This window comes from Aplysia californica, unplaced genomic scaffold, assembly GCF_000002075.1.
Source record: "Aplysia californica isolate F4 #8 unplaced genomic scaffold, AplCal3.0 scaffold00047, whole genome shotgun sequence".
Classification (NCBI taxonomy): Eukaryota; Metazoa; Mollusca; class Gastropoda; order Aplysiida; family Aplysiidae; genus Aplysia; species Aplysia californica.
In genome coordinates, this window is record NW_004797317.1 from 851,964 (window position 1) to 866,963 (window position 15,000).

Sequence of the window (15,000 nt, forward strand, 5' to 3'; positions counted from 1 at the left end):
CACACACACACACACACACACACACACACCTCCTCTCAATAACAAAAGAAACAGGAAAAATTAAAATACACAAATAAAGGACAAGCTATTTTCTAAGAACGGTGGCGGCAGGCACATCGCAAGGCAAGGCAAGGCAGTCCTATAAGGCCGTTTGTCATTTCGACGCGGCTACTCTAAACCCGTTCATTACCGGTGGGCGTCGCCTCGCGGACACGCCCCCTTTTGAAGCGTCGGTGAAAATTTACTGTCCTGGGGGGCGGGGCGCTGTGGGTTTAATGAAGGGTGGGATTTCAAGGTGTCGGCGGGGACAAAAGACGAGAGACGATGCTGGTCGGAGGCCATTAAACTCGGAGTGATGGGCGAAAAATGTCCGAGCGGTCCCAGAATGAGAAATAGGGAGAGGTGGGAGTGGGAGGGGAGGGAGGATGGGGCCTGAAGGGGAGAGAGAGAGAGAGAGAGAAATTGAAAAGGGGTGGGAGTGTAATTAGAGAGAGAGGGAGAGGGGAGTTAATGGGAGTTGTAGTAATAATGTGAGGCAGAGAAAAATACGGCAGAGAGGGAGAGAAAGAGAGAAAGAGAGAAAGAGAGACAGACAGACAGACAGACAGAAAGGCAGATAGGGAGACAGACAGACAGACATGTTTCGTTTGATTTTTGTTTGTTTGTTTGCTTCAATAACATTTTTACTGTACTTCTGTACTTATAACACAAATATATCATAATATGAGCACTAAAGACAAGATAAGTCATAGGAAAGGGACATACACTAAAAACAAGGCGTAGAAAAGAAGTTGCAAATCTCACCAGAGCAACCTTCACCCACCCACTCTTTGGATTACTCAGCAAACGTCGTGCTGATTACACTCGAAGATCCTGTTTTTCATAAAGTTCATCTTTCATGTCATCGTGTCTTGTTCCTCTGTTTATTGTAATCTCACTTAACGTAACAGTGTATAAAGAAGAAAAAAGCTATGCTGTCGGCTTGGTTAAGATCAAGATGATTATTTATTGGTGCACAACACGCAATCAACGGAAGGGAAAGAGAGACAGAGAGAGAGAGAGAGAGAGAGAGAGAGAGAGAGAGAGAGAGAGAGAGAGAGAGGGAGGGAGAGAGGGGGGAGAGAGAAAGAGAGAGAGAGAAAGGGAGAGAGAGAGAGAGAGAGAGAGAGAGAGAGAGAGAGAGAGAGAGAGAGAGAGAGAGAGAGAAAGATAACGAGAGAAAAACGAGAGTGAGAGGGGAAGGGAATAGAAAAAGAGAACGAGAGAGAGACAGATAGACGGAGCGAGGCGACCGAGGGAGAAAGAAAGAACGAGAGAGAGAGAGAGAGAGAGAGAGAGAGAGAGAGAGAGAGAGAGAGAGAGAGAGAGAGAGAGAGAGAGAGAGAGAGAGAGAGAGAAAATGCGATTTAATTATAAAATGAAGGAACTAAAACATTCTTTGGGTACCAGAGATAAATGTCCTTATATAGTTCCAAGGTCACGACCTGCAGGAACTCAGGTGCAAAGACATGTACCTTGACTTACAAATAATATTCCGTGTTGAAAGCAACAAAATTGTTAGATATGTATTTTAAAAGAGAGACTTTCGGAAAGGCCTTATTATTATGCCATAACTGCAGGTATATGTAAATTATGTCCTTCGTTAAATTTGCTGTGGTGTTCATGTGCCTGAGAAATTTTCGCATTGAAAGATATGTTTTTATTTGAGAGTGATGTTTTTTCTGTGCTCATCGATACGTATTACGTTGCAGAAATGATTATTTGAATTTTTGTTCATATGTCTGTACATTTGAAAATCATTTTTATTTTCTTATTTATAATTCGCTCAAATGTCTAAAGGACATTATACAATGGCTTAATAAACCTTTTGCTCGGAACATTGACACACTCCTATACAATACAACCCCGACCCCCACACCCCTGTCAGCCTTATCCGTACCCAACCTCAAAAATATATTTAAATTAAATCAAACAAGAAAACAAACAACCAAACGCAAGGAACAGACGCGCATACTTTAAACAAATATATTTTGAAAAGAAAAACAACAGCAGCAACACAAACATAAAACACCAGAGAAAGAAAGAGAAACCAAAACCGAGAACAAAAGCTCAACATCTAAAGAAAATATAACGAAAAAGTAAAAAACAAAAACAAGACTTTTTCACCTCAGCCACTCTAGACAATGCCCTAGATTCCCTGGCGCCACCACCTAAGTGACCTGGGTCATTAGGGTACCAGATAGAATAGCGTCGCCGTGATGCAATAAATGACAGGGTCAAATTGGAGGAAACCGGAAGCGACCCTGAGTAGCCTAAGGCAGCAGTAAATGAGCTTTTTGCGTGCTTGGCACGTCTGACGCCTCAGCCCTTTGCACACAGTTCACTGTCCCCTGTCACAACAGGCCAGCCTCTTCGTTGTCTATTTGTTTGTGTGTTTTTCTTTTTTACTTGTTGAATAACACAAACTCTATTGCGTGTTGTCCTTTTGTTCATTTCTTTCAATCGATCCATCGAGAAAATGCAGTGTGTTTCAGAGTAAACCAAAAAGAAGTGTGTGTGTGTGTGTGTGTGTGTGTGTGTTGTGTGTGTGTGTGTGTGTGTGTCTGTGTGTGTCTGTGTGTGACACAGAGAGAGAGAGAGAGAGAGAGAGAGAGAGAGAGAGAGAGAGAGAGAGAGAGAGAGAGAGAGAGAGAGAGAGATAGAGCGAGCGAGAGAGTTAGAGATTAGATGGACAGCATTTCGAGGTGTTTTAACTATAGTCACCGATGTCACAATAGAGCTACACACATTACCTTTGCGTGTTTGATTGTGTGTGAATATGAGAACGTGTGTTTGAATGCGAGTGTGACTGAGATAAAATGGGTGCTATATGACTGGACACATTGACTGTGAAAAATGTCATTACTCCACGTGTGTAAAAAAGTAAAAAAACAAAAGCATAACAACAACAACAATCAAGAGAGAGTATGATTTAGCCTGTGAAAGACAGTAACGTAAGGTTTGTCTAGAGTTAGTGGTTTATATGTGCATGTGTGGAAAAGTCAGTCATGACTCACCAAGGATGAAGCCTATGGAAGCAAGTGTCATCATTGGCGGAGTCGAAGCCTTTGCACGTCAGACACGCATATTTTGTATTTGTTGAAGTTGTCTGGGTTCATGTGACTACTCATGGCTCACTTTGTTTCTTTCGCTCTGTCGTTCAGTTTTATTTATTTTTTTCTGATGATGAGGGCATTTATTTCAAAATTGTGTCTTTTTCTTTTCTTTTTTTTCTTTTTTTTCTTTTTTTAGGGGGGTGGGGGGGTGGTTGTGATAAGGGGTTTTCTGTGGGAACAACAGAGGAGGATATTTCACAGAAAACGGTCAGGTGAAGAAGAGAGAGTGAAAAATAGATTGATTGAGGAACTAAATTTGAAAAAAAAAGAATAAAAGGTCCTGGCGGAATTGTAGATAGATAGATAAATAGATAGAGAGATAGAGACAAATAGATAGAAATATAATATATAGATAGATATATAGATAGATAGACAGACAAATAGACAAACAGACAGACAGGCAGACAGACAGACAGACAGACAGACAGACAGACAGACAGACAGACAGACAGACAGACAGACAGACACAGAGATAGATAGATAGATAGATAGATAGATAGATAGATAGAGACAAAATAAGATTATACATAGACACAGACTGATTAGACTGCTTTTCGTTCTTTGAAATCTGAGATTGATTGTTGATTTGAACGTGGAAAGGGAGGAAGAAAACGAAACACACAAAACAACAGTTAAAGAGTTGACAAGGAGCGTGAAGTAGCCTTATGGTGGCTCTTCCCACTACCTTTAAAGCTGCTGTGCGCAAAGGTCTGTGTTCTTCGTTGTTGTTCTAAGGAGAGCGATCAAGTCGAATTCACACTTGACAAGATTAAGCACTCACTCATGGAACCAGAAAGGTCAGAGTGTTGTTTTGATTGCCATGGGCAGATACAAAACGTCCTCCATCTCCCCCGCCCCTCCAAGAATCACAAAAGAACACCCATAAAAACACAACAAACTAACAACCCCCCCCCCCCCAAACACACACTCACATACACAAACACACAACTTATGAAAACAAAAAAACAAGGAAAACTAGCAGCAGGAAGGAAGCCAGACTTATGGCTTTCTCTCGCCAAACCAAACTTTATTCCTTCTTTACCCTGCGTGGGCACGATTTCCCGTTTTCTTCTTTTCTTTATGTACACGATCAAATCTGAAGACTTCGCCGGAAGGCAGAAAGACACAGAACTCTTGAGAGAATTAATAGCGTTCAAATAGGTCACAGTTTTGTCACCTCCTATTCCATAAAAATAAGCTTTTCTAATTTCCTGTTTTAAAAGCAATGGAGCCAGGAGATAAAAATTGTCAAAAATAAGATTTCCTTGACCTTAGCTTAGGTCATTTTATTTTATTTTTTTCCCGAATAATCATAATCCCGACCACTGTCTTCATTTCAATTTAAGATCATATTGGAGTTTTTCTCTATGTAGATCTAATTCTAATGTTCCCAGCCATTTCGTAAAATTGCGTGGGTGATTGGAGGGCACCACTGGTAGGTCCTACTTCTTTACTTTCCCTTCTGTTGTTTGTCCGTCTTTCTTACCCCCCCCCCCCCCGCACAAAAACCCATTATTTTGTCGATGTGCTTCTCTTTACTTAACAAAAATTCGTAAAACGTAAATTCGTGTCATGTAGAAAAAGACGAGGTAATGTGAGTACTCGTAGGGTGCACACACACACACACACACACACATGCACAAATACGCACACACATGCACAAATACACACACAGACACACACACACACACACACATTCGACACCTGAACGTTCGCACCCCCCCCCCCCACACACACACATTATCATACTGTGGTATCTGCTGAGTAACTAATTCCCCTACAGACAAACCAAGCCATTCAGTCAGCTAACTACTCATCCCAACGCTCTCTCATTCACAGTCTGTCGGTCTTTCACGCACGTTTTGGGGTACTTGTGAAAAATGCTTGAAGTATCCTAATAAGTAAATAACACAAAAACATTCTGTTTTAGCTCAACACGGAGTAAAATAGATCTACCTTAACAAACAAGATTACGGCCATCGCTGTGCAAACATGACAAAGCCTGAGATGAATGAAACGAAAATTAAAAAAGCTTCTGAGGCGAACTTTTAAAGGAAGTCATAGAGCGCTACTTTCATCACTTGCTACTTTGCCTCCACTGAAAAGAGAAGGCGATTTTTTTTTTAAATATGGGTTTTATGACTTTAACGTTCTCTTTAAAACATTACAAACGTTTATCCCAGATGGCAACCCGGTCAGCGGAAGCCATCTTGGATGTATAATTTTTCATAGAAATTGAAGTTATCTCCTGTGATGTTTATTGGCTCATTTTGTTATCTTCTGTTTTCCTCAGTTCCCGTGCACCCACAGTTGTACCGAGAGCGAGACCTTCAACTCTTCCCTCAACTGGAAAAGCTACAGCCTCGAGAGTTCCGTCTTCAACTTCCGCTCCTATCATTCCTATTTCCCCGTCCATGTCTCCATACTCGACAACCCCTGGCTTCCACACGGACTTCTCCGGCGAAAGGCTATTTGGAGAGAACGGTGATGATAAGGCACATCCACATCCCCCCTCGTCATCATCTTCAGCATCATCTTCGTCTGCTGCTGGGACCGACGCCTTTTCGACAGAGGACGAAGGGTTAAGCGGCACAACAATGCCCTCATTTTCGGATCCAGTCCACAGCAAATCGAGCCAAAGCGACCCCGAGGCTACAAATGACATTGACCCGACGCCGGGATACCGTCAGTGCAAACTGGCTAATCTCTTTGGCCCCTCATGTAAGAAAATTATTGTTTATCATTGTTTTATTCAAGCTAGAACCGTTTCTATTAATACTGATTTTATGCACTTTAATTCTCTTAAGGGGGGGAGGGGGCTGGCTACACCTGAAGGCGATCTCGCTTGTTAAAGGACCAAATTTTACCAAATTTCGTACATATAACTAGCACAGTAGGGAGTCTTAAAATCCACAATCAAATTTGATAAAAAAAGGTTCGTTCCCATGGATACGGCGGCCATATTGGATTTTGTTGATATGCCCTTCGTAATGAATACCGCACTATTTTTTATGGATATTTTTTGGGGGGGGGGGGGGGGGGGTTCATGCATGTTAGCAAACATTCGATCTAAAAATCTGTCCAATTAATTTTTTTTCTTAAACAAATAAGACGATTTTTAATGAATTTTTTCGTGAGGTAGCATTCAAGTTTACAAAAAATCCGTACAAATCCATACTCCGGACACCACCAATAAAAATATATTTCATATATCAAAAATTCAACCAAAAAATGTTTAGTATTACATTTTGTTTTCATTCTGTGAAAGGTTCATGAAGATTTAGTAAAAAAAATGGTGGATTTTTTTTTAAAGTATAGAGAAAAATTGGGTTTTGAGAAAACAGCCGATAAAGAAAATTAAAATATTTTGGACTTAATGACAAAATGGTGGTGACAAACATGCTCGGTAGGGGAAGAAATAAGGCTTTTGGGTGTTCTTATGCTATGAAAAAGTTGTAGGAGAGGCTGAGGAAGCTAAAAAATGCCTACAACTCAAATTGCATAATTTGAAGCTGAATCGGGACTTTGGGGTATAGCACCCCGCCCTCCACCCCCTAAATCGTTTTCTTTCGCCCTGTCTCGATATTTCTTTTCATTTTCAACTATACGGTTTATGCCTTTTAACTTGACGCTGACAGAATTGAAAGAAATTCATACCGTATTATCTTAAGTTCTTTTGTTTGAAGGAAATCTCTACTACTACTACTACTACTACTACTACTACTACTACTACTACTACTACTACTACGGGCGTATTGAAAAATAAACATCGTCATGCTTGTTCTCAACGAGTAAGCATGACTTTGCTTTACTGAACTTGATGAACTCTCTCACCTCTGTTCATGACATTCAACAAGGTTGTGTGACTTTACTTAGCTTCTTGGCAGACGTTGTGAAAGGTGTTGACACCAGCAGATTGATTGCAGATGTGTTTAAATTCACCTGTTTCTGTGAGTTTGTTCTTGCACTTTTCGACCCTACGTTCTTTATTCGTCAATTTATTTTTCTGTCAATAAAACATACATTCCGTTAGCTCTCTTTGAATCACGCTGGACAACGACACGGGTTGTCCTGGTTCGAATTCTTTACGAGGTGCCGAATGTACGATTTGTGATTGGAGAACCGCAATGAGTTTTAGATCCCAGCAACGGGATCATATCCTTACTGTTCTTTATGACCAATGCATACCACTTCTCGTTTGAAAGATGGCATGGGGTCTCTCGTGGCCTAGAGGTTAGGGTGTTGGCCTCTCATTCAAAGGTCCCGGGTTCCAATCCGGGTAGTGACCGAAAAGTTTTCTTCTCTAAATTTGTCTCCTTTCACCTCCTTTCCTGCTCTCTAGCAATGTTCTGTCGTCTGCTTTCATCTCCTATTTCTGCCCCCACTCCCTCAGCTCCTTTGCCCCCCTCCTCTGGGCTCTTGATTTTTTCTACAGCCTTTCTACTGCTACTCCCTGGCTTCTTCTTACTGCTGTCTTTCAGCCACACCTCTGATCTTCTGGTAGGAAAGATCAACACCTAGCCTTCTCAGACAAGGGCGAAAAATCTCGGAGGTCCTGTGTGCAAGTTGCGCACGTTAAAGATCCCTTGGTGGTCTAAAAGCGATAAGAATAGGCTTCTGCGCCATCCGGACAAAAATTCAAAATTTCCTACCAACTGAAAAAGTTTAATGTGTCCCGCGCGCTCATATGACCTTATGCAGTTGCGAGCGCCGTAAAACACTTACAAAAAAACCCAACCACACACCAAAAAACAAAGATGGCATCGACTGTACAACTGCTTCTGGTGGATCAGTGTTGAGTGCATTGGCAATCAACAAGTTTCGGCATTTTATTATCAATTTGTTTTCTTTTCATCTTATATAATATATCCATCCACCGAGGGTAAACATTGTGAATATGTTTTCTAAAAAACCTACATTCGCAAATATAGCGGGGCCTAATATGATTCCGTTACAACATATTTATTTATCATTCTGATATGATTAAAAGCTCTCTAATACCCTTCAGTCTCTTAGAGGGCACACACTCATCCATCTTTTGAAAAGAGGTGTTACTGTTTAAAGTAATTTTATCTTGTACGAGAAACGATCTATCAATTACATTCAGACTGATTTTGTGAAAGTCGGTCACCCTTAGCTCGCCGCAGGACGCACCTAAAACACTTAGGGGTGAAGGAAACAATGGGAACATAAAGGGGAAAATAAAACTCTTTTCGCGCGAGCTAGTGAAAAAAATGCATTGACTAGTGATCACCGACAGTTCGTCAAGTTTATTACCTGTTATTACTTTTAGGCCTTACTGATCTTTCAATTCACCCGGTGCTCTTCTAAAAAGTATAGGGTGATAAAAAATTGTTATTTCAATTGAAGAATGAATGAAAATCAATTTGGTTTTCTTCAGGGTAGTTTGAAATAAAAATCCCAGGGCAACAGAGGTTGCAAATGTCCTGTAGCAAATTGTTTCAACCTAAGAGTTTGATCTGCGAATTATTTGCACTAAAAATCTGCAACCAGTGGCCTTTTACAAGATCAAAGGTTTTATTTTTATTTCGCGTTATTAGACGAGAATTTATATACGCGTTTCCACATTAACAAACGTTGTTTGGCAGTGCGGTGTTCTTTGGGGACTTTAAAGCACTCTGGACTCCTGGCGATTTGATTTTTATTTAAAACGTTTTAATGTTGACTGAACTCACAGACATCAAGCTAAGTTTCAAAATCGTGAAAAGTAGCAGTGTCGGTGGAGTTTACAGAGCTCCTTGAACTCGGTTCATATTGAACTTGTTTGTTCAAGGTCTTGAGCACGATGTTAACTAAAGGGAAAAATAGCTTGTTACTATGTTTGTTTTTAAAATAATTAAACTTATTAAAGCATAACCAGCTTCTCTTGTCGTTCTTTACTAAAGAGCACATTCCTACTCTGACTGTATTCAGAGGGTCCTTTCTCTGGTCTTAAACAAAGATCAGGACGACTAGCCAACGACAGACAGACGTAAGCCTTTTTTTAAAAATAATTAAGAGTAAAACACTTTGAATTTACCCCCCCCCCTAAAATACAGCATAACCAAACAATCTATGGCAGTTAAAGATATTGACCTAAAAGAAAAAAAAATTACACTATGAGCTACCTTTGAAAATTCAAATGATTTGAACTTGACAACTAGACACTGACGTCATACATACTACTAATAATAATAAGTAGGAAGATCTCTTCAGTCATTAAAATAAACGTTATTCAAGGGGATAATACTTTGTTATCCTGAAATCTCTTTTTTTAAAGTCCATGTTTACGTTTGCGCCAACCATTTAACAATTTAATAAGGAAGATTTAAGCCAATAAAACATTCAAACATGACAGAAATACAAAGTAAATTAGCACTCGGGGATTAAGGTAATTGGTAACCTTGAATTAGAAAGCCTTTCCTGTCTGCTACAACGTCACGATTTTGCCTACGCCTAATTAGAACTTTCGTGTACAACTTAATGCCCAGTTATGTGTGGGAAGAGAACAGACAAATTACCTGTACAGTCAATCCTCGTCCACCACCTCCCCTTCTCCACGAATGCACTCCCCCCCCCCAAACACATACAGACACACACATACACGTACATGCACTCACACACACAAACACACACACATTCACACACACACACACACACACACACACACACACACACACACACACAGTTTGCCTGTCTGTCTGTCTGCCCCCCCTCTCTCTCTTTCTCTCTTCTCTTTCTCTTACTAACTCACATACGCACACACAGACGCACATACATAAACACATTCATATTCACACATAAGTCCTTCCAGTTTTGCGTCATTCTCTAAAGTCAATGGCTTTGGTTTTGTATAAAATACTGCCTTTATCGGAAGTTAACTCTTCAATTCGTTTCATGAGCGCAGTCCTTTTTAATCCAAAGGAGAGTGTTCTAACAATGGGTATGAATTCTTACATAAAGATTCATGGAGCGGTTTAGATATGTATTATAACCTTGTTTACCTTTTACCGGATGATGCATAAGAATTTCACTGGATGTAAAGAAACTTTACAATCGTTGAAACGTGGCAATGAAACATTGGGAACTTCAAATCAATGGAAGTCCTAATGTATTATTTCTGTTAACATACTTTTTAGAATGTAAAATATGCGACAATTCGTAAAAGCATTCGATCTAGACATGGGATGAAAATCATATAATCTCAAAAAATTAAATATGTTGCTCGTCTCTATTTGCATTCAAGTAAATTTCCACTTTTGTTAGATTATCTTTTGACAAGCTAAGCATACATATGTAGAAAATCTACTTAAGTTCAAGAAATAGAAAAGAAAAGAAAATCGGTGGTAAAATGACGGTTCGATAACGTTTGTTCTTTTTTTTTTTCAACATTTGGCGTCGACATCATAAGTGCAAATATGCATTATTCGCCAGACAGTTTCTAAAACGTAACAATGCTAAGAGTGAAAGAGAAAACTGATGGATAGATTTAAACCTTCGATCACGAAATTTGTTTGCACCCTTTGTAATATCATATCAACATAAGGATGAAAGACTAAGTGAACGAAAATCCCCTTTTGAAATAAATAAAAGGACGGTTTATTTTTGCTCACGTAGACATAAAATATTGATAGCCGGGTGTACTTATTTAATCAGCCTTTCTTCCGCAACAACGTTTGATCTATATGACCTTGAATCTCACTAGTGCGCAAGGGGGGAGGGGGGGCTCTATCATTTAAGCTGACGACACATGTCTCCAAAGCAATGTGAGGGAGAGGTGGCCTTGAGCAAAGGCGTTTACGCCTACAAGGGACATAGGATTATGAGGCAGACTTCGAGCATAGTGCTCTTGCCAACACGTGAACAAAGGTCACGTTCAAGACCGGAGTTTGCTGTTGTAAGGATAAAGAAGTATTTTTTTAACTTACTAACTCCCTTGTGACCTTACGAATCATGTATTGGCTGTGTATGAGGATTATACAGTCAAACCTCGCATTGCACAGGTTAATATGAGGGTATTTGTTTTGCACGTTTGAAATACGGATGTTTCCCAGTCCTCCCGAAAAGGGTTGTTAAAAAAAAAAAAAGAAGAAAAGTCACTAAATTCTTTTGAGCTGTTTTTTTTTTAAAACGTCTCTTTGACAAACATTTTTTAAAAAGTGAAATGGTATGGATTTAACACCCCTATCACAACTAGTAGGTTATTTAAGATGTGGGATCTCCGAATTTAACGTCCATCTCTGAAAGGACTGAGCCAAGTAGGAATTTCGTGTAAAGTGACTTCCCCAAGGACACAACGTCGAAACGAGCTGAAGCTCGGACCCCCGACCCCGCAATATTACGATTACTGGTCCCGTAGCCTAATCACTAGGATAACGACGCAACCTTAACGAAACCTTACACACAAGTTCACAAATTATGAAGAGGCGTCCGGATCTGCATTGTTGAGAAAACTATTTTTTTTGTTTGGATGTGCGAAACAATACTATGAGCATTATTTTATTTGCATGTCATATTTTATGTTCTATGATTATTCTATACCTCTCTTACGTTGTCCATGTCTCTTTCTCTCCGTCTTTGGGTGCCCACCCCCCCTCTTTCTCTCTTTCTCTCTTTGTCTCTCTCTCTCTCTCTCTCTCTCTCTCTCTGTCTCTCTCTCTCTCTCTGTCTCTCTTTCTCTCTCTCTCTCTCTCTGTCTACCTATCTATCTTTCGTAGTTTTATCCACCCTTCTCTTTCTCGCTTTCTCTCGCGTCCTCATTCTCTCCATCTCTCTCTCTCTCATTCTCTCTTTCTCTGTGTCTCTCTATATATCTCTCTGATACCTATACCCCTCGGTCTCAGTCTGTCTCTCTGTCCTTCTGCCTGCCTGTCTGTCTTGCACTGTTCCTCTCTCTCTCTCTCTCTCTCTCTCTCTCTCTCTCTCTCTCTCTCTCTCTCTCTCTCTCACTTCCCTCCCCCTCCTCTCTCTCTCTTTCTCTCTCTTCGCCCTTTCGTTGTCTCTCTCTCCCTCTCTCTCTCTCTCTCTCTCTCTCTCTCTCTCTCTCTCTCTCCCCCCTCTCTCTTTCTCTCTTTCTCTCTCTCTCTCTCTCTCTCTCTCTCTCTGTCTCTGCCTATCTATGTCGGTGTTTGTAATGTGATGGTTAAGCTTTTTGAATTCAGTTCCCGAGTATTGCTGTCGTCTTTAAACGAGTATCTCCGACCAGTGAGCTGTAATGCTGTCTTCTGCTCAGCACGAGCGACCCTGACAGAGTCACAGCTGATCGTCTTCCAAAAAATCTGTATTGTGTCGATGAAGACGTAAAACATTAACAACCATTTACAATCTTTATTCTAGTATTGCTTAGACAAGCTGTCTCAAGGTGGGTGTGCTTGGTGTTATTCATAATGTAATATTGACTGCATGAGTACGCAAACTTACTCACAACTGTGTGCGACCAATGGTATCGTTGAGGGAAAGAAAAGGTCAATAGCACTGACGAAAATAAGTTTTAACAATAATTTCGTAAAGAAAATGAGAAGAAAAAGCACTATGAAATGTCAAGAAATGACAAAACTTTGCGTTAGGAGAAGAAAGAAAGTGCGACAAAGAGCAAAAAAACACCAAGACGGAAAGTGACAAAGAAAGAATGGAGACTGTAAAACGATCGATTTCAAGTTGCCCTCTCCACCATCGTTTTCTCGGGGTCGTGAAGAGCTGCCGTGTTCCCGACCATCTGTTCGCTCGGCAGATCCTCACTCGACCCTGCTTCCTTCTTATCGGGCTGTCCTCTTTTGAAAGATTGGATTTAGAACGTCCGGCTGGCTTTTGAATTCTGAGCTACTGTAATCCTTTAGAAAACAGTAAATGGGACGCTTAAACCTTTCATGAAGTGTCATTTAAATCTGTTGTTTAGGGAAAAACACGATATAGTTAAATCTTTTATCATGAAGAGCATTTTCAGTTTGTCGCCCAATAGGCCCAGCGTAAGAAAGTTTTATGTACAACAATGCTATGACACAGATGGGTTCTTACTGACCCATGGTTCACGCACTCTCTAACATGAGTTATTAATCTTTGTGATGGTTCTGACGTTTCTTAATAAACAATAACGCATCTATTGCAGAGTAAAAATCCTTTGTGGCCACAGCTGGTGGGTTGGTCTGAGTAATTCAATATAACACTCGGCGAAAGGAGCGTCTCGTTTCGGTGTCCATTCAAATGGTTTAATTGCTCTGTTACTCCAAAGGTCAGATCGTTTTCCATATGAAATGTGAAAAACATTTTTTTAAATCGAGCTCAACTCTCAACAATGATACGTTTCAATACATTTCGTGAGTCCACGAATAATAGTTTTACTATTAGAAAGGAGTCACATTCAATGTTCTCAACTCCCACACAGTGTTGAAATCGGCTGGCATTTTAAAATTCAATGTGAGAACACGTTTTTAAAACGTTACTACGATTAACTATAGCCAGAATACATTTGGTTGTATTTGGAGCCTTGAAGACGACTCATAAATTATTACCTCAACGTTCTGGCCTAACCCTTATTGAAGAGACGTAAACGTATTTGTGGGTGAAGCGGAACCCACAATACTTGAGCACACATAGGCACAAGAAACAAAATACATATAAAAATAAAAACACATGGCATGGAATGACAGAGAAAACAGACGACAGATGAAATGTTTTAGAACCCGTGGAAAAAATGATAAGTATGCCTTTGTGTTTGATCACCATTGTAGCGTCCTTTCTAATGCACCTCCCCAAAAAACCCGAACAAACCAAACATAATAAATAAAATGTTAGAAATTAAATGAAGGTAATTGAAAATGAAAATTAAAAAACCTCCCTCGAGTGTGTATGAGATAGACGCCCATATATTATATATATATATATATATATATATATATATATATATATATATATATATATATATATATATATATATATATATATATATATACACGACCTCCGAATGAAACGTCTTTCTCCGCGAGGCACAGCAATTTCCATTGGAAATTTGAACTTAGGTCACCTATATCACTGTGAAGCATTGTATTGGCAGAGCGTATTTAAAGAGGTTGCCCATCCGTGGGCATTCATAACTGCGTCGCATAGGCCGCACAATCTTTTAAATCAAGCTATCTTTGGTTAAACAGAAAAGCACTCAATTTGATATGCCATTTCGACATTTTTAAAGAGAATTTACAGAGAAATATTGTTCATTATGTAGTCGGTAATCAAAGACTCGCTAGAGGTCAAAATGGGTTTTGTTGTTGCTGTTGTTGCTGTTTTCAAAAGAAAAGGGGTAAACTTTTCATAAATCAAAAATCTATGTTTACATAAGTAAGTATTCTTGAGGAAGAGAATAACAATTCTAAAGCCCCACTAAACTTTGAAAGAGATTTATATTTCTAAAACAGAAATGATGATCTTTTGACACCCTCCTCCCCCCCCCCCTACCTGACAAGCCCCCGTTTCCCATCTCCTCTTCCAAAGCAACCCAGCTCGTAAAATGGAATACAGAGAGAGTTGAGCTTTTCACACTATCGGGTTAGTGTGCTGACCTCTATGACCAAGCTATGAATTATAATGTATGGTTGTAGTCCTATGAGCTGATATTGTGACAACCCCCTTCCCCTGTACTGGATGCTACCTACAGATAGAGAACGGTTAGCACACCCTCGGCATGGAATCCCGAACGAGAAAAGAAAGAGAAAGGCGTTTTAACATTGGAAGAGAGAGAGAGAGAGAGAGAGAGAGAGAGAGAGAGAGAGAGAGAGAGAGAGAGAGAGAGAGAGAGAGAGAGAGCGAGACAGACAGACAGACAGACAAACAGACAGACAGACAGACAGACAGA

General features: G+C 40.0%; 1 protein-coding gene across 1 annotated transcript in view; it reads left to right on the top strand.

Annotated features, from left to right (window-relative positions):
* The window catches only part of LOC106011049 (probable chitinase 10), a 21,788-nt gene that overhangs the window by 4,474 nt on the left and 2,314 nt on the right, over positions 1 to 15,000 (top strand). Inside the window, exon 2 of the mRNA XM_013079296.2 lies at positions 5,449 to 5,876. Coding sequence (XP_012934750.2) covers positions 5,449 to 5,876 — 428 coding nt within the window. The remainder of the gene's footprint in view (positions 1 to 5,448; positions 5,877 to 15,000) is intronic.